Source organism: Sus scrofa, chromosome 10 (genome assembly GCF_000003025.6).
Source record: "Sus scrofa isolate TJ Tabasco breed Duroc chromosome 10, Sscrofa11.1, whole genome shotgun sequence".
Taxonomy (NCBI): Eukaryota; Metazoa; Chordata; class Mammalia; order Artiodactyla; family Suidae; genus Sus; species Sus scrofa.
The window spans coordinates 26,995,183-27,012,773 of NC_010452.4; the positions used below are offsets into that span (position 1 = coordinate 26,995,183).

The 17,591-nt window shown below is 37.5% G+C and overlaps 1 protein-coding gene across 4 annotated transcripts in view; it reads left to right on the plus strand.

The window, feature by feature from the left end:
* Positions 1 to 17,591, plus strand: part of FANCC (Fanconi anemia complementation group C) — a 258,726-nt gene that overhangs the window by 198,637 nt on the left and 42,498 nt on the right. For all 4 annotated transcript variants that reach the window (XM_021064601.1, XM_021064599.1, XM_021064600.1 and 1 more), the window contains one exon: positions 2,371 to 2,535. In XM_021064601.1, coding sequence (XP_020920260.1) covers positions 2,371 to 2,535 — 165 coding nt within the window. The remainder of the gene's footprint in view (positions 1 to 2,370; positions 2,536 to 17,591) is intronic.

A 17,591-nucleotide genomic window follows, 5' to 3' on the forward strand; every position in this document is an offset into this window, starting at 1 on the left:
TGTGGTCTTGCCACCTCAGCCTCATCTTATACTGGGATACTCCAGGTCTCTGCCTTTGCTTTGCATCTGCCTGTGTGACATTTTTCTCCCAGATACCTATGTGGTTTGTTCATACCCTTCCTTTAGATCTCTGTTCAAATGCCTCCCTTGGTAAATTCCTGCCCTCCTTTACCCCTCAGTGTTCTTTCAGCCTGGCACTGGATATCTTTGACATTTTCTTCTGCCATTCCTAAGCCTTGTCTTGGCTTTTTTATCTCTATCCCTGCCAACAGCCTTGACTATATAGTAAGGGTTCAAAAATATTTATTAAATGAATGAATAGGACACATACACATCAATTTAAAATCAAATTCACTGAAGAGGAAATATAAGTGGGTAGCAAACATAAATATTCACTCTTAGAGGATGTCAGGAAAATGCAAATGAAAGCAGTGAGATAATTTTGTCCAGATTAGTAAGACACAAAATAGAATAATATCACTGGCAGGAGTAGAAAAATAAGCTAGTAATCTTTTGGAAAGCAATTCAACCTGCATATATTCACATTGGGGCACAAACAGGTACAAAGATACCACTGCTATGGTATTTAATAGTGAAAAACTAAATACAGCCTAAATCGTATAAATGGAGATGTTGTTACAGGCAGCACATTTTTTAAAAAATGAGTGACAGCTCTGTGTTCTGTATTGTGGTTTCATTTTGTTTCACAAAAAAAAAAAAAAAAGACTACATTTCTAGATTGATGATTATATGTGAAAATACCTGGAGAAAGATTTAATAGCGTACACCCCAAACTTTCATTTTCTTGATCTCTAGTCATTCATTTCTTCTTTTTTTTTTTTTTTTATCTTTATTTGTCTTTTTAGGGCCATACCCGTGGCATATGGAGGTCCCCAGGCTAGGGGTCTAATCGGAGCTATAGCCACCAGCCTACACCACAGCCACAGCAACGCCAGATCCAAGCCACGCCTGCGACCTACCCACAGCTCACTGCAACACTGGATCCTTAACCCCCTAAGTGAGGCCAGGGATCAAACCTGCAACCTCATGGTTCCTAGTCAGATTTGTTTCTGCTACGCCACTATGGGAACTCCCATTTATTCATTTAATATCTGTTTCTTGAGCTATAAGTAAGGAGTTGTTCCTATGTACTAGGAATGGGAGAGTGAGCAGAACAGGAAAAAGTGCCAGCCCTTATAGAGCTGATATGCTAGCAGGAAGAAAAAGACCATGAACAAAAAATAAGCAAATACATCAGGTGATGAAAATTACTCTGAAGAAAGGTAAAACAGGGTAAGAGATAAGAACAGTGAGATTCCAGGACATTTGCTACATTCAGCTCTGCTGTCCAGTGGAAATTTTTGCAGTCATGGACAAGTCCTGTGAATTTGTACTGTCCAGTACATTAAGTCGCTAGCCTCATGTAGCTGTTGGAACTCTTGCTGTGTGCCTGGAGCAACTGAGGAACGGAATTTAAATTTCATTTCATTCCAGTTTAAATTGTTGTGTGTGACTGATTGCTACCGTATTGGTCAGTACGTGTGTATGTGGGTGTGTGGTCAAGGAACTCCCTCACGTAAAGCACCATTTGAGTTGAGACCTATAGGACGTGAAGGAGTTAACCATGTGTCCCAGACAGAACAACAATAGGACCTTATTTGGAGTAGTTGGAGGCCAGTAAGGCCAGAGCAGGGTAAGAGTGGAAGGAGATGAAGCCAGAGGAACAGGAGAGGGCCCACCTGGAAGTCCTGGGCGACTAATTTAAGATTTGACGTGTTCTCTCTGTGAGGTGGGAAATCATTACAAAGCTTTGAGCAGACAAGGGACGCGATATGAAGTTTTAAAGGGTTGCTGGAACTATTCTGATGATAAACAGTGGGGGTGAGGTCAGAAACAGGGAGAAAGTTAAGAGGCTCCTGCAGTAACCCAGGCTGGAGGTTATGGTGGATTAGTGGGTAGTGATGGATGTATAGAGAAGTAGTCAGATGAATTGATGGTGTTAGCTGCTGGCAGATGAGGGACAGGAGAGAAAAGGAGGCACCTGGGATGGGCTTCAAGGATTTGGGCTTGAGCAGATGAGACAGGGAGCCCTAGGGAAGAGAACATCTGGGGAAGGAATTGAGATTCTCTTTGGGGCAAGGGTAAGCTGGAGGGACCTGTAGATAGTTAAGCCACAGTCCTGACAGTAGGTAATATTAAAATGGGAATTGCAGCTATAAGGTTTCTTCCTCGAGAACTGTGTAAGAGAAGTGTGTTCAGGTAAAGCAAATGACCTGTCATGAAGCTTTTCAGCATGAAGATTTTCTGTGCCTTGAACTACATGTGGCTCTAAGATTTAGGTCATTAATTCTCATTTTATTGATTCCATAGAATGGCTCCTGAACGAATAACGTCTCTGTCACGAGTCTGTGTCCCACTTGTTACTCTGCCTGAATTCGAACCACTGGTGGAGGCTCTACTCACCTACCATGGACATGAACCTCAAGAAGTGCTCTGTCCTGAGTTCTTTGATGCTGTAAATGAGGCCTTTTTGCTGTAAGTGATGACCATTTACCTTATCATCCAATTTTGTTTTTCCTTGGGCAGTACTTTATTCTGTATGTTGGAAATGCAGTTTGCAAATGTTTTAGTTTCAATACCACTTTACATTTTAAAAATTTTTTGAGGATCTCGGAGTTCCCATCATGGCACAGTGGAAATGAATCTGACTAGGACCCATGAGATTTCGGGTTCAATCCCTGGCCTTGCTCAGTGGGTTAAGGATCTGGCATTGCCATGAGCTGTGATGTAGGTCATAGATGCACCTCGGATCCTGTGTTGCTGTGACTCTGGTGTGCAGCCGTAGCTCCGATTCGACCCCTAGCCTGGGAACCTCCATATGCCGCAGGTGCGGCCCTAAAAAGAAAAAAAAAAAAAAATTATTGAGGATCTCAATGAACTTTTTTATTTTATTTTATTTTATTTATTTTTTGTCCTTTTGCCATTTCTTGGGCTGCTTCTGGGGCATATGGAGGTTCCCAGGCTAGGGGTCCAATCGGAGCTGTAGCCACCGGCCTACACCAGAGCCCCAGCAACACGGGATCCAAGCCACATCTGCAACCTACACCACAGCTCACGGCAACGCCAGATCCTTAACCCCCTGAGCAAGGCCAGGGATGGAACCCTCACCCTCATGGTTCTTAGTCAGATTCGTTAACCGCTGAGCCACGACTGAAACTACTCTTCAATGAACTTTTTAAAAAGGGTGAGTTCTATCAGTATGTACTATATTTGAAATTTAAACCAAAGTTTTAAAAATATTTGTCACTTGATTCAAAAATAATAATAAATTGATTATATGCTAATACGAATAGCATATTTTTTAATGAAAAACAATGACCTTTTCCAAGAGTAGTATTGTTTTCACATTTTTGCTTGTTTTACTTTTTTGATATTTGTTTTCACGTTCATCTCTTTGTTGTCTGACCTAGAAGACAACAGCTGAGTTCTCATGCATGTTTCTGTATTCAGTCTGGTGCAATATGTTGTTTTTGTTGAGATATTAAGAAAATCCAGCCTCACATAGAAATGTACTTGGAAAAGCAAGGACTATTTTAATAGCCATCTCAGATCATTGTGGATATTCTATGTAGACACCTCAGCAAAAATTTAAAGTGGTGGTTTTTAAAGGTTAGTTGCATTGTGAAGTCTGAAATTGTATCAGTGAGCTTTTCATACTATTACATTAAAACCCATTGGTCTATCTTGCACTTTTAATGGATCTTATTTTGTAGCTTCATGCATAATTTATTTGGAAAATATTGGTTCATTAAGTTATGCAGATCTTCCAAACATTTGCATATTTCATTTGATATTATAAAAATTTGCATTCATCCATCACCAATCTCATTAGAAATGTCTTTAAGTGTTGGGAAGCCATAAAACTCACATTACTGAAAACAGATTTCAAAGTGTTTCATTTCTGCTTTAAAACTCACATTTACTGTTGGTTACAAATATTGTCAAGTTGTTTTCCTTGAGGTGCTAGGGTCACTTCACTAATTTTTGAGAGAGTATATACCAGATGCTCAAGCCTGAATAACCATTGTTTGTCTGCCAGTCATTTTTTCAAGTAAATTTCTAAGAGGGGGGAAAAAAGTAGCTAGTTGGTCTTGCAGCTCAGCAAGTTGCACAAGTGCTTTTTCTCTAAACAATCATTGTTTTTTTGGTTTGTAGCAGAAATGCTTTATGCATACTTTCCTTTACGTGACACAGGGATTCTTTTTTATTTGAAAGTATCCTCGAGAGTAAAAGTTAATAAAATTAATATTTTATATTAATATTTTTCATCAATGCATTTTTATGTGAAACTGGCAGTGTTTTCACCGTGCATATGTAGTGGTAAAGAACACAGTGACTGCTGCCCCTGCTGCGATGTGTGCTAGGCACCACAGTTTACTCATTATTGCTTTTGCACCACAAGTGCAAATGTCAACGCAGTTGCTCCAGGAAAACTGGGAGATTCAAAATTGTTATTCAGCCCTGTTACACACGTGTACAGAAATACATGTGTGTATTGCCAAGTTCACTGAAAAGAACTCCTGTCCTTCATTGGTGCTGATACCAGATGAATACAAGCAACACAGCTAGTCCAGCCACATCTAGAGATTCAATTTTAAGGCAGAAGTACAGTTCTGTTCATGAAATGCTAATTTATCACATACTTATTTGAATTATTTAGTTCCTTTTTGTTTAGACTGAACAAATGATCTCACGTTGATGCTGCAATTAATTAGCACTATGATAATATCTTAAAACATCTTTTTATTAAGTAAGACACAATTAGGTCAATTATTAACCTGAGTAAAGCCAAGGGAGAAAACACTCTCCTCACATTTGTTTTTCCTTCACAGTTTAGCCCATTGCTTTGGAGTAGACGTCTCACTCTCCTGAGTCAGAGAAATCTCTGATGTTTTGTTTTCATCCTTTCCCAATGAAACAAGTGTGAGAAGAGAAGTCTTTGAATTTTCCTCTGTAAAGTCAATGATCCATTTTTTATAAGTAAATTTTATTTTTGAATAAGATATTAAAGTCTAAAATAAATCTAAAAATATGTTATATTTATGTAATTTTAAAATATAGATAGTAATTTAGATAAAATCTAGAAAAGTTTAAAAAATTTTTAATATTATTGCAAAATAAGATCAAAATGGCCTGCTTGTTATGTTTCCATGTTGACACAAAAGAAAATATCAGAATTTTTATTTATTTTATTAGCGTTTATTTTTTTCTTCGCTTTATTGAGATGTGTGACATATAACACTGTATAAGTTTAAGATGTACCATGAGTTAATTTGATATGCTTTTATACGGCAAAACGACTACCACAGCAGTGTAGTCACTTCCTTCACATCACATGGTTACCATTTCTGGTTTTTGTGGTGAAAGCATTTAAGAGCTCCTCTCTTAGCAACTTTCAAACATGTAATACGGTGTTATTAACTATAATCACCATGCTGTACATTATTAGATCCCCAGCCCTTACTCCTCTTATAACTAGAAGTTTGTACTTTTCTTTTTGATTAACATCCTCCCATCTCCCCTACTCCCCAGTCTCTGGTAACCATCATTCCAGTCTCTGTTTCTCTGAGTTCAGCTTTTTTAGATTCTACATAAAGCGATATCATATTTGTGTTTTTCTTTCCAGTTTATTTCACTTAATATAATTCCCTCCCTGTTGTCACAACCGAGGATTTCCTTTCTCATGACTGAATAATAGCGCATTGTGTATGTGTGTGTATGTGTGTGTATGTATAATGTCTTCTTTGCTCATTCATCTGTTGATGGACAGTTAGGTTGTTTTCATATCTTGGCTATGGTGAATATACTGCAATAAATATGAGTGTAGATATCTTTCTGATATGCTGTTTTCCATTCCTTTGGATATATACCCAGAAGTGGGATTGCTGGATCCTGTGGTGGTTTTAATTTTAATTTTTTGAGTAGCCTCTGTACTGTTTTCAGTAGTGGCTGCACCAGTTTGCACTCCCACCAATTGTGCACAAGGGTTCCCTTTTCTCCGCATTCTCACCAACACTTGTTTTGTCTTTTTCATGATAACCATTCTAATAAGTGTGATTTTAATTTGCATTTCCCTGGTGATTGGTTAGTGATATTGAGTGCTTTTTCATGCACCTGTTGGGTATTTGCATATCTTCTTGGGAAAAATGTTTATTTCAGATGCTCTGCCCATTTTCTAATCAGATTTTTTTTCTATTGAGTTAGGAGTTATTTATATGTTTTAGATGTTAACCCCTTATCGGACATATGATTTGCAAATATTTTCTCCCATTCTAAGTACCTTTTCATGTGGTTGACTGTGTAGAAGCTTTTTGCAGTAGAAAGCTTTTTAGTTTGATATAGTCCCACTTATTTATTTTTGCCTTTGTTGCCTTTGCTTTTGGTGTCAAATCAAAAAAATCATTGCCAAGACTAATGTCATTCTTGTCCCCTATATTTTCCTCTAGGATTTTTATGTTTTGGGTCTTAACATTCAATTCCATAACCCATTTTGAGTTGATTTTTGTGTTTGGCTTAAGATAGGAGTCAAGTTTCAATTTTTGCATGTGGCTGTTCAGTTTTCCCAGTATCACTTATTGAAGCATTTTATATACTTGACCCCTTTGTTGTAGCTTAGTTGATCCATATATGGGTGGGTTTATTTCTGGGCTTGCTATTCTGTTCTGATCTATATGTTTTTATATACCAATGCCATGGTGTTTTGATTACCATAGCTTTATAATATAGTTTGAAATCAGATTATGATGCCTTCAGCCTGTTTTTTCTCAAGATTGCTTTGGTTAATTGGGACTGTGGTTCCATACACATTTTAGGATTGTTTTTTCTGTTTTGTGAAAAATAACTTTAGAATTTTGATAGGGGTTGCATTGAATCTGTAGATTGCTTTGAGTAGTATGGACATCTTAACAATATTAATTCTTCTCATCTGTGAGGACAGGATACATTTCCATTTATTTGTGTTGCCTTCAGTTTCTTTCCTCAAAGTCATGGTCGTCAGTGAAAAGATCCTTAGCCTCGTTGGTTAAATTTGTTCCTAGGTATTTTATACTTTTTGATGCAATTATAAATGTCATTGTTTTCTTAATTTCTTTTTTAGGTAGTTTATTGTTAATGTATAGAAATGCAAAATTGATTTTCATATTGATTTTGTATCCTACAACTTTGCTGAATTTGTTTATTAGTTGTAACAGTTTTCTGGTGAACTATTTAGGGTGTGTATGTGTATGTTTGTGTGTGTGTGTGTGTGTGTGTGTGTGTTTCTCTTGTCATGTGCAAATAGAGGCAGTTTTACTTCCTACTTTCAGATTTGAATGCCTTATTTATTTCTCTTTCTTGCTTAATTGCTCTGGCTAGGACATCCATTGTGTGTGTACTTGGGGGGGGGGGTATTTCTCCACAGCAATGACCAGTTCTCTGACACTAGCAGGTTGTTTGAGAATTCAATTCAATTCTGTTATTATCAAAGATAGCACTGGATTGCACAAGAAAAGGGCTCAGTTGTACAAGACTACCTTCTACTTCAGATGCATTTACAAGCCCAGGTTGTTGCCTATGCTTCTAACTGATAAATTGGAGGTTCCCACAACTCCCTCCTTGGGTTTGATTTAATTTGCTAGAATGGTTTACAGAAATGCAGAGAACCATTTTACTTAGTAGACTACTGGTTTATTATAAAAAGATATAATTCAGGAAGAGCCATATGGTAGAGATGCATAGCGCAAGGTATGAGAAAAGGGTGCAGAGCTTTCTTGCTCTCTGCAGGCATACCACTCTCCCCTGATTTCCACATATTTACCAACCCAGAAGCTCTCCAGACACCAAACTTTGGATTTTAAGGGAGCCTTCATTCATAGGCATGATTGATTAAACCATTGGCTGTTGGCAAGTGATTCGACCTCCATATTTTTCTCTCCTTGGAGGTCCTTGGGGTGAGACTGAAAATTCCAGCCCTTTAGTCACATGGTTTGTTCTCTTGGCAACCAGTCCCCATCCTTAGGTGAAGTCCAAAAGTCATCTCACTATCACAGCAAGAGATATCTTGATACTTCTCTTCACTTAGGAAATCCCAAGGATTTTAGGAACTCTGTGCCAGGAATGGGTTGAAGGTCAAATATATATTTCTTATTGTAAATCACAGTATCAGTTATGGTGTGTGATCTTTTTAATGTATTGTTGAATTTGGTTTGCTAATATTTTGTTGAGGATTTGTGCATCACTATTGATCGGATATTGGCCTGTAATTATCTGTCCTTGTGATGTCCTTGTCTGGTTTTGGTATCTGAGTAGTGCTGCCCGCATAAAATGAGTTTGGAAGTGTCCCCTTCTCTTCTGTGTTTTGGAATACTTTGAAGAAGATTGGTATTAATTCTTTAAATGTTTGGTAGAATTCACCAGTGAAGCCATTTGGCTGGACTTTTTTCTATTGACAATTTTTTATTATTGTCTCAATCACCTTGTTGGTAGTTGGTTGTTCAGATTTTCTATTTCTTCATGATTCAGTGTTGATAAGTTTTAGGTTTCTAGAAATTTATCCATTTCTTCTAGGTTGTTTAATTTGTTGATATATAATGTTTGTTAGTAGTCTCTTATGATCATTTGTATTTGGGTAGTGTCAGTTGTAATATCACCTCTTTTGTTTATAAATTTATTGGTTCTCTCTCTCTCTAGTTTAGCTTATCAATTCTTCCTCTCACAGATTGTGTCTTTGGGTTTTTTCTCTAAAAAGACATCACCAAACTTACAATCATTTTAGGTTTTCTCCTATGTTTAGTTTCCATTTTGAGGTAATATTTATAAAAGATATAAGTTCTGTGCCTAGAATTGTTTTGTTATTGATGTTTGTTTTTGCATTTGGTTTTTTATTTGTTTGTTTTTTCATTTGCATTTGTTTTTGCATGTAGGATGTCTTCTTATTCTAGCACCATGTGTTGACAAGACAGTTTTTACTCCACTGTATTACCTTTGCTCCTTTATCAAAAATCAGTTGACTCTATTTAGGTCTATTTCTGGTCTATTTCATTGCTCTTTTTATCAACATCACCTTGCCTTTTTTTGGCCACACCCATGGCATGTGGAAGTTCCTGGGCCAGAGATCAAACCTGCCCCACAGCAGTGAAAACACCAGATCCTTAACTGCTAGGCCACCAGGGAACTTCAATACCACACTGTCTTGATTACTGTAGCTTTGTAGGAAATCTTGAAGTTGGGTAGTGTGAGTACTCAAACTTTGTGCTTCTCCTTCATTATCATTTTGACTGTTCTGAGTCTTTTGCCTCTCTGTATAAACTTTAGAATCAGTTTATTGATAGCCACAAAGTAACTTTGTTAGGATTTTCATTGAGATTGCATTGTATCTATAGATCAAGTTGGGAAAAACTGATATCTTGACGAAGTTGAGTCTTCCTGTACATAAATGTCGTCCATTTATTTAGTTCTTTGATTTTCGTTCATCAGAGTTTTGCTATTTTTCTAATATAGATCTTGTACATATTCTGTAGGATTTATACATAATGATTTAATCTGGAAATTACTAATGTAAATGATATCTTTAATTTCAAACTTTTCTTATTCACTGCTGGTATATAGGAAGGTAATTGGCTTTTGTATTTTAACTCGTATCCTACAACTTTGCTAGAATTGCATATTAATTCCAGTTTTTTGTCAATTATTTTGGATTTTCTACACAAATATTTCATCTATGGACAAGGCAGTTTCTTTCTTCCCAATCTGTATAGCCTTTATTTCCTTTTCTGTTCTTACTGCATCAGCTAGAATTTCTAGTATGAAGTTGAAAAAGAATGGTGCAGGGGAACATCTTGCCTTATACCTGATCTTAGTGGGCAAGCTTCGAGTTTCCTACCATTAAGTATGATATAAGATGTAGGATTTTTGTAACTACTCTTTATCAATTTGAGAAAGTGCCTCTCCATTCCTAGTTGACTGAGAGTTTTTGTATTGAATGGGTTCAGATTTTATCATTTGATAAATGATAGATGCTTTCTCTGCATCTATTTATATGATCATGTGATTTTTCCTTTTTGTGATGAATTCCTGTTGATGTGATGAATTACAGTAATTGATTTTCAAAAGTTGAGGCCAGTAATGCATATCTGGGACAAATTACCCTTGACCATGATGGCTTTTTTTTTCTTTTTTTTTTTTTTTTTTTTTTGCTTTTTAGGGCCTCACCCATGGTTTATGGAGGTTCCCAGGCTAGGAGTCCGATCAGAGCTACAGCTGCCAGCCAGAGCCACAGCCACAGCAATGCCAGATCCGAGCCATATCTGCAACCTACACCACAGCTCATGGCAACATCAGATCCTTAACCTGCTGAGCAAGGCCAGGGATCTAACCCCACAAGCTCACAGTTCCTAGTCAGATTCATTTCCGCTGCGCCAGGACGGGAACTCCATCATGCTTAATTCTTTTTATACATTACTGGATTCTGTTTGCTAGTATTTTGTTGTTCATCAGAGTTATTTGTCCCTAAGTTTTCTTTTCCTGTAATGTCTTTGTCTGCCTTTGTAATTCTTGCATCATAAAATGAGTTAAAAGTATTCTCTCAGCTTCTATCCTCCAAAAGGGATTGTAGAAAATTGGTATAATTTCTTTCTTCAGTGTTTAGTAGAATTCACCAGTGAAATCATCTAAGCCTGGTGCTTTTTTCTGTTTTGAAAGGTTATTCATTGTTTACTGAGTTTCTTTTAAGAGATACCGTCTATTTCTTCTTGTGTGAGTTTTGATACATTGTATCTTTCAAATCCATTTCATTTAGGTTACCAAATTTGTTGCCGTAGACTTATTCAGAATACTCCTTTATTGTCCCTTGGATGCCTATGGGATCTGTAGTCATGTCTCCCCTTTCATTTCTGACATTAGTAATTTGTGTCCTCTTTCTTTTTCTTAGCCAGGCTAGTTGATTTTACTGGTCTTCTCCACAACTAGCTTTAGGTTTCATTTCTCTATTGATTTCTTGTTTGCTATTTCAGTTGATTTCAGCTCTAATTCTCATTTTTTCTTCTCCTTACCTTGGATTTGTTTTGCTCTTCTTTTTCTAGTTACCTGAATTAGAAATTTAGATTACTCATTTTAGATACTTCTTTTTTTCTAAATATGTATTCAGTGCCATAAATTTCCCTCTAAGCATTGCTTTCACTGTATTCCACACATTTTGGTAAGTTATGTCATTTAGTTCAAAGTAATTTTAAATTTCTCTGGAGTATTTTTCCTTTGATTCATGCATTACTTAGAAGTGTGTTGTTAAATACCATATAATTTGGGATTTTCAGGGTACCTTTCTGTTAACAATTGATTTCTAATTTAATTCCATTATGATATGATAACACATTGTATGATTTATGTTCCTTTAAATGTGTTAAGATATGTTTTATAGCTCAGAATATGGTCTGTCTTGGTGAATGTTCCATGTGAGCTTAAGAAAAATGTGTGTTCTGCTGTGGCTGGATAAAGTAGTCTGTAGATAACTGTTATATTCAGTTGATTGATGGTTTTGTTGAATTCAGTTATGTTTTTATAGATTTTTTTGCCTGCTGGATCAGTCCATTACTAATAGAGAGATGTTGAGGTCTCCAGCTATGAGAGTGGATTCATATGTTTCTCTTTGCAAGTTAACATAATTTGACATTTTGTTGTTAGACACATGCAAGTTAAGGATTGTTACATCTTGGAAAATTAACCTCTTTGTCATTATGTAAGAAGCTTCTTTCTTCTTGATAATTTTCCTTGCTTTGTAGGCTGATATGTTTGAAATTAATGTAGCTACCCCCACTTTCTTTTGATTAGTATTAGCCTGGTATATTTTTCTCCATTTAGTTTTAATTGATCTCTGTTTTTATATCTAATATGGGTTTCTTGTAGACAAGCTATAGTTAGGTCTTGTGTTTTGATTCTCTTTGTCAGTCTCAGTCTTTTAATTGGTACATTTAGACTGTCGAAGTTCAAAGTGATTATTGTCATACTTGAACTCATATCTGTTATATTTATTACTGTGCTATATCATTGCCCTTGTTATTTGCTCCTCTTTTTGTCTTCTACACTTTTTCTACTGTTCATGCTTGTAATTGAGCATGTTGTATGATCTCATTTTTATCTCATTTCTTAGCATATTTGTTATACTTCATTTTTTTACCTTTTTTAGTGATTGCCCAAGAATTTGCAGTATCCATCTATAGTTAATCCAAATCCACTTTCACATAACTATACTGCTTCACAAGTAATGTGAATGTACCTTATAATAACAAACTAATCCTAGTTCCTCCGTCTTGTTCCTTGTGTCATTGCTGTCATTCATTTTACATATATATAAGCATACATAAGCATATAAATATACATATGCATAAATAATTGAATACATTATTCCTAATATTGTTTTGGGCAAATTGTTATCTGTTATATCAATTAAAAATAGGGAAAATAGAGTTCCCTGGTGGCCTCACAGGTTAAGGATCTGGCATTGTCACTGCTGTGGCACAGGTACAGTCCCTGGGCCAGGAACTTCCTCAGACCATGGGCATGGCCAAAAAGAACAAAACAGGAAAAATAAAAGTTTTTATTTTGTCTTCAGTATTCCTTCTTCAATGTTTTGTAGTTCTGAGTTTCTGACTTATGTTATTTTCCTTCTCTCTAAAAAACTTCTTTTAACATTTCTTACAAAGCAGGTCTATTGGCCCCAAATCCTCTCAATTTTTGTTTGTCTGAGAAAGCCTTTATTTCTTCTTCACTTTTGAAGGATAATTTCACAAGATGCGAAATTATAGATGATGGGGTTTTTTTTTCTCAACCTTAATATTTCATTTTGCTCTCTTGTTTGTATGGTTTCTGAGAAATTGGATATAATCTTGTCTTAGTTCCTCTATAGGTAAGGTGTTTTTTTTTTTTCTAGCTTCTTTTAGAGTTTTTCCTTATCTTTAATTATTTATTTTGGTAGTTTCAAAATGATATGCCTAAGTGTGGGGTTTGGCATTTATCCTGCATGTGTCCTCTAAGCTTCCTGAAACTGTGATTTTTGTGTCTGACATTAATTTGGGAAAATTCTCAGTCAATACCATTTCAAATATTTCTTCTGTCCCTTTATTTCTTCTTTTTTTTTTTTTTTTTTTTTTTTTTGGCTTTTTTGGCTTTTTTGGCTTTTTAGGGCCACACCCATGGCATGTGGAGGTTCCCAGCCTAGGAGTCAAATCAGAGCCACAGCTGCTGGCCACAGCCACAGCCACAGCAATGTGAAATCCAAGCCTTGTCTGCGACCTACACCACAGCTCACAGCAATGCCAGATCCTTAACCCACTGAGTGAGGCCAGGAGTCAAACCTGCAACCTCATGGTTCCTAGTCGGATTTGTTTCTGCTGCACCATAATGGGAACTCCTCTTTCTTCTTCTGTTACCCTCATTACACATATGTTACACCTTGTACAGCTGTGCCACATCCCTTGGAAATTCTGTTCTGTTTGGGTTTTTTTGTTTGTTTTGTTTTTTCAGTCCTTGTTATCTTTGCTTTTTGGTTTTCAAGGTTTCCATTCGTATATCTTCTAGGCCAGAGATTCTTTGTTCACCACATCTACTAATAAACCCATCAAAGGCATTCTTCATTTCTTTTATAGTGTTTTTTACCTCTAGTATTTCTTTTTGGTTCTTTCTTAGGGCTTCCATCTCTCTGCTTACATTGCTCATTTGTTCTTACATGCTGTCTACTTTATCCATTAGAATCCTTAGCATATTAATCATAGTCGTTTTTAATTTCCGGTCTGATAGTTCCAGCAACTCTGCTGTGTCTGGTTCTGATTATTGCTCTATCTCTTCCAATTATGTTTTTTTTTTTCCCCTTTTGGTATGTCTAGTAATTTTTTTCCTTACTTAGATGTACTTTTGCTTAGATATACCAAATAAAAGTAGTAGCTGTGAATAGGCTTTGTCATGTGATGGTGAGATGTGAGGGGAGGGGGTGTTCTGTAGTCCTATGGTTAGGCCTCAGTCTTTTCCTGAGCCTGTGTCTTTGCCCTGTGAACTTACAAGTGTTTCTCAGTTTTTTCTTCCTCTTAACTGGCATAGGATGCCTAGAGCTAGCTGGGAGTGGTTATTTGCCTTCCCTCTGGTCAGTTAGGCTCTGATAATACCCCAGCAGGTTAGGCACTGGTTAACTAGTTCCCCCTGAGGGCAGGCCTTGATATGAAAAACAGAGCTCTGTTGTATTTAAAAAGGGTTCCCTTTTCCTCTCTTCCTGCCTAAAGCAGGAGTGGCTTTTTCTCTGATGTTTACTGTGAGGACCTGGTTGGAACTCATGAGGGAAATCTCAGGATATTGTGAGGGCCCCTCTATGCCTCAGTCCCCCTGGAGTTTTTAACTCTCATAGTTGTTCACACTGAGCCTCCAGCCATTTGCTGATTCCAGGTCAGGTTTACCTACCTAGTACTGGTTTCTCTGGTGGCTTCTTGTGGATCTCTGCTCCAGTCAGCTGTGATTCCCTGTATTTGCTTATCTGTTATTTCCAATCTTGGGGGCCAAGGTTTGCCCTGTGTCCTTCCTTCTCTTAAGTTTGAAAGAAGAGTTGTTGATTTTTTAGTCTCTTCTACTTACTGTTTTTGTTAAGACAAAAGGGTGACTTCCAAGTTCCTTGCATGCAGAACAGAAAACTTGAGGATTTATATGGAACATTAAAAAAAAAAAAAGTAACTACAATACCCTTATTATATCTAAAAATGACACTGATTCCTGATTATCACCATATATTTAGGCAGAGAGCAAATTTTCCTGTGTTTTTGTTGTTGTTGTTGCTGTTGTTATTGTTGTTTTCCCTTTTGGAATTAAGAGTCCAAAGTCCACACATTGTATTGGTTGATCACAAGTCCCTTTCAGTCTGTAGTGTCTTTGTTTTTGTTTCACAAATTATTTGTTGAAATAATTTGTTGATTTTCTGCACCCTTGATTTACAGAGCACTCTGCCATCTTGAGTATGATAAAGGGTGCAGTCATTCCCTCAGCCCCGCACTGACTTAAGATGCTCCCTTAACCATATAAAGTCATGGAGTTGCCGTCGTGGTGCAGCGGTTAATGAATCCGACTAGTAACCATGAGGTTGCGGGTTTGATCCCTGGCCTCGCTCAGTGGGTTAAGGATCCGGCGTTGCCATGAGCTGCGGTGTAGGTTGCAGACTCAGCTCGGATCCTGCATTGCTGTGGCTCTGGTGTAGGCTGGTGGCTACAGCTCCGATTGGACCCCTAGCCTGGGAACCTCCATATGCCGCGAGTGTGGCCCTTACAAAAAAAAATATATATATATATCATATAAAGTCATCTCTGAGTATCCACAGGAGATTGGTTCCAGGACCCAGGACCCCCATGGATACCAAAATCCACAGATGCTCAGATTCCTTATATAAAATGTCAGAGTACAGTAGGTAGGACAGTTGGCCCTCCTTAGCAGATTGAATTGTACTCAATTTCTGTATGTATTTGGGCCTGTTTCACTATTTTCTGCTGTGTTTCTTTGGCCTATGGTGTATTCATGCATCAGTACCATTTTGTTTTAATGACAGAGTCTTTCTAATATGCTTAGTATAAAAATAGGGCTATTTCCCACTCATTTCTCTTCTTTTGCAGGGTTTTTCTAGCAGTTCTTCATTGCTTTATCTTTCAAGTAAAACTTTGAAGCCAGTTTGTCTAGCTCCAGGATAGCCAGCTCGTATCATTTGGAGGGAGACTCATGTTAAATACATAGATTAGCTGAGGGAGAATTGGCATCTTTGTGATGTTAAGGTTTTCTGTCCACCTAGCCAAGAGCACCTAATGTGTTTCCATTTTGTTCAGGTGTACTTCTGTGATCTTAAGGAGTCTTTCACCTATTTTCCACATTTCTTATTCCTCATGGCTTTATTGTTTTATTTATTTATTTTTAGGCTATAATAAGTGGATATTCTTCCCATCTTCAAATTAATGTACTACTTTTGGAAAATGAACAACCTCAAAACCACCATCATTCGTTCAGAGGAAGTATTACAATATAGTATTTGTCATTTTTCAGCTATCACTCTTAAAAACTAGAATGTATAGTTTAATTTTATGACATTTTGTAATCCGGGAATTTGTTAAGGTAAGATTTAGAAAGAGAAATAGAAGGTTAAATCGTTGGATGCTTTAAAAAAAGATCGGGGAGTTCCCATCGTGGCTCAGCAGAAACAAACCCAACTAGTATCAATGAGGATGCCAGTTCAATCCCTGGCCTCGCTCAGTGGGTTAAGGATCTGATTCAGCATTGCCGCAAGCTGCGGTGTATGTTGCAGGCTCGACTTGGGTCCTGCATTGCTGTGGTTGTGGTGTAGGTCAGCAGTTGCAACTCCAATTCAACCCCTAGCCTGGGAACAGATGTGGCCCTAAATGAGCAAAAGAAAAAAAAAAAAAAAAAAGAAGAAGATCAGAACATAATTTTCACGGTTAAAAATATAAAGACTTTCCTGTCTATTCTAAACTTCTGTCAATATTTCTCCGAGAATCTGAATTTCTTGAATAGCCTGATCAGTTACCTTTCTCATTTATGTAAGATATTGAGTAATAATTAATTTGAAAGTCTATATAGTGTGCTAAGTGCAGTCCACATGCATTTGCCCTCTGTATCGTTTTTCTGAGTGCACACTGCAGGTTCTAGTGGCTTACCCCACCAACTTTTATTTTGAAAGCAATTTTTCAGTCTTTACTTTGAAAATGCTCTTTCACTTTGGTGGCTCCATTTCTAATGTATTTACTAATGCTTTTTATCGAAGAATATGATCTTCACAACCTGTATCTCCAGTCTTACTTTTTCAACAAGAGTTGAATTAAGGGGAAAGAGAAAAATGCCCCTTGGCATCCTCTGTGATGCCCCACGGAGCTGCTTCAGAAATTACTAGCAAAGTAGAGACATGCATAGAAAATGGCCACTCTTGCTCCACCCATGGTGCTCAGATGGAAAGCTGAGCTCAGAGGCTCCATGAGTAGGCCTGAACTCCTTTGCTATTTATTTTACTTGTGATAGCATGTTCTCCCTCAGTAACTAATAAAATTTATTTGGTTTGGAAAATGTCTGCTACTCCGTAGGGGACAGATTGTCCAGAAATGCTGGGTGGTCTTCACCTTGTCCAATTCTGATGGCTTCAGCTCAGCAAGTTCCCCAAGCAGTGGCGTAAGGGCTGGAGCCTTTCCATGGACACGTTCCCATAGACAGAGCATCCCAGCCACATGTTGACACAGAGAGACCAATTCAGCCAATCAGGGCCAGCTACCACCCCTTCACCAGCATCCCCATTCCCCCAGCCCCTTGAACACTTCCCCAAATGTGCGCTGTGGTCATTTAGAAACACATACTTTCTTTGACCAGTGTGCCCTGCCCTGTGTTCAGCCGTCCAAGTATTTGCTTTACCACAGTCACCGTGGAATTTCATCTGGTTTTACAACTGGCTTGGTGTCTTTGGCCTTGGCTCCCAAATGCAATCATGTATTTTCAGAAATGGGCAGCCTCTCTTCTTTTAAACAGCAGATGCTTGCCCC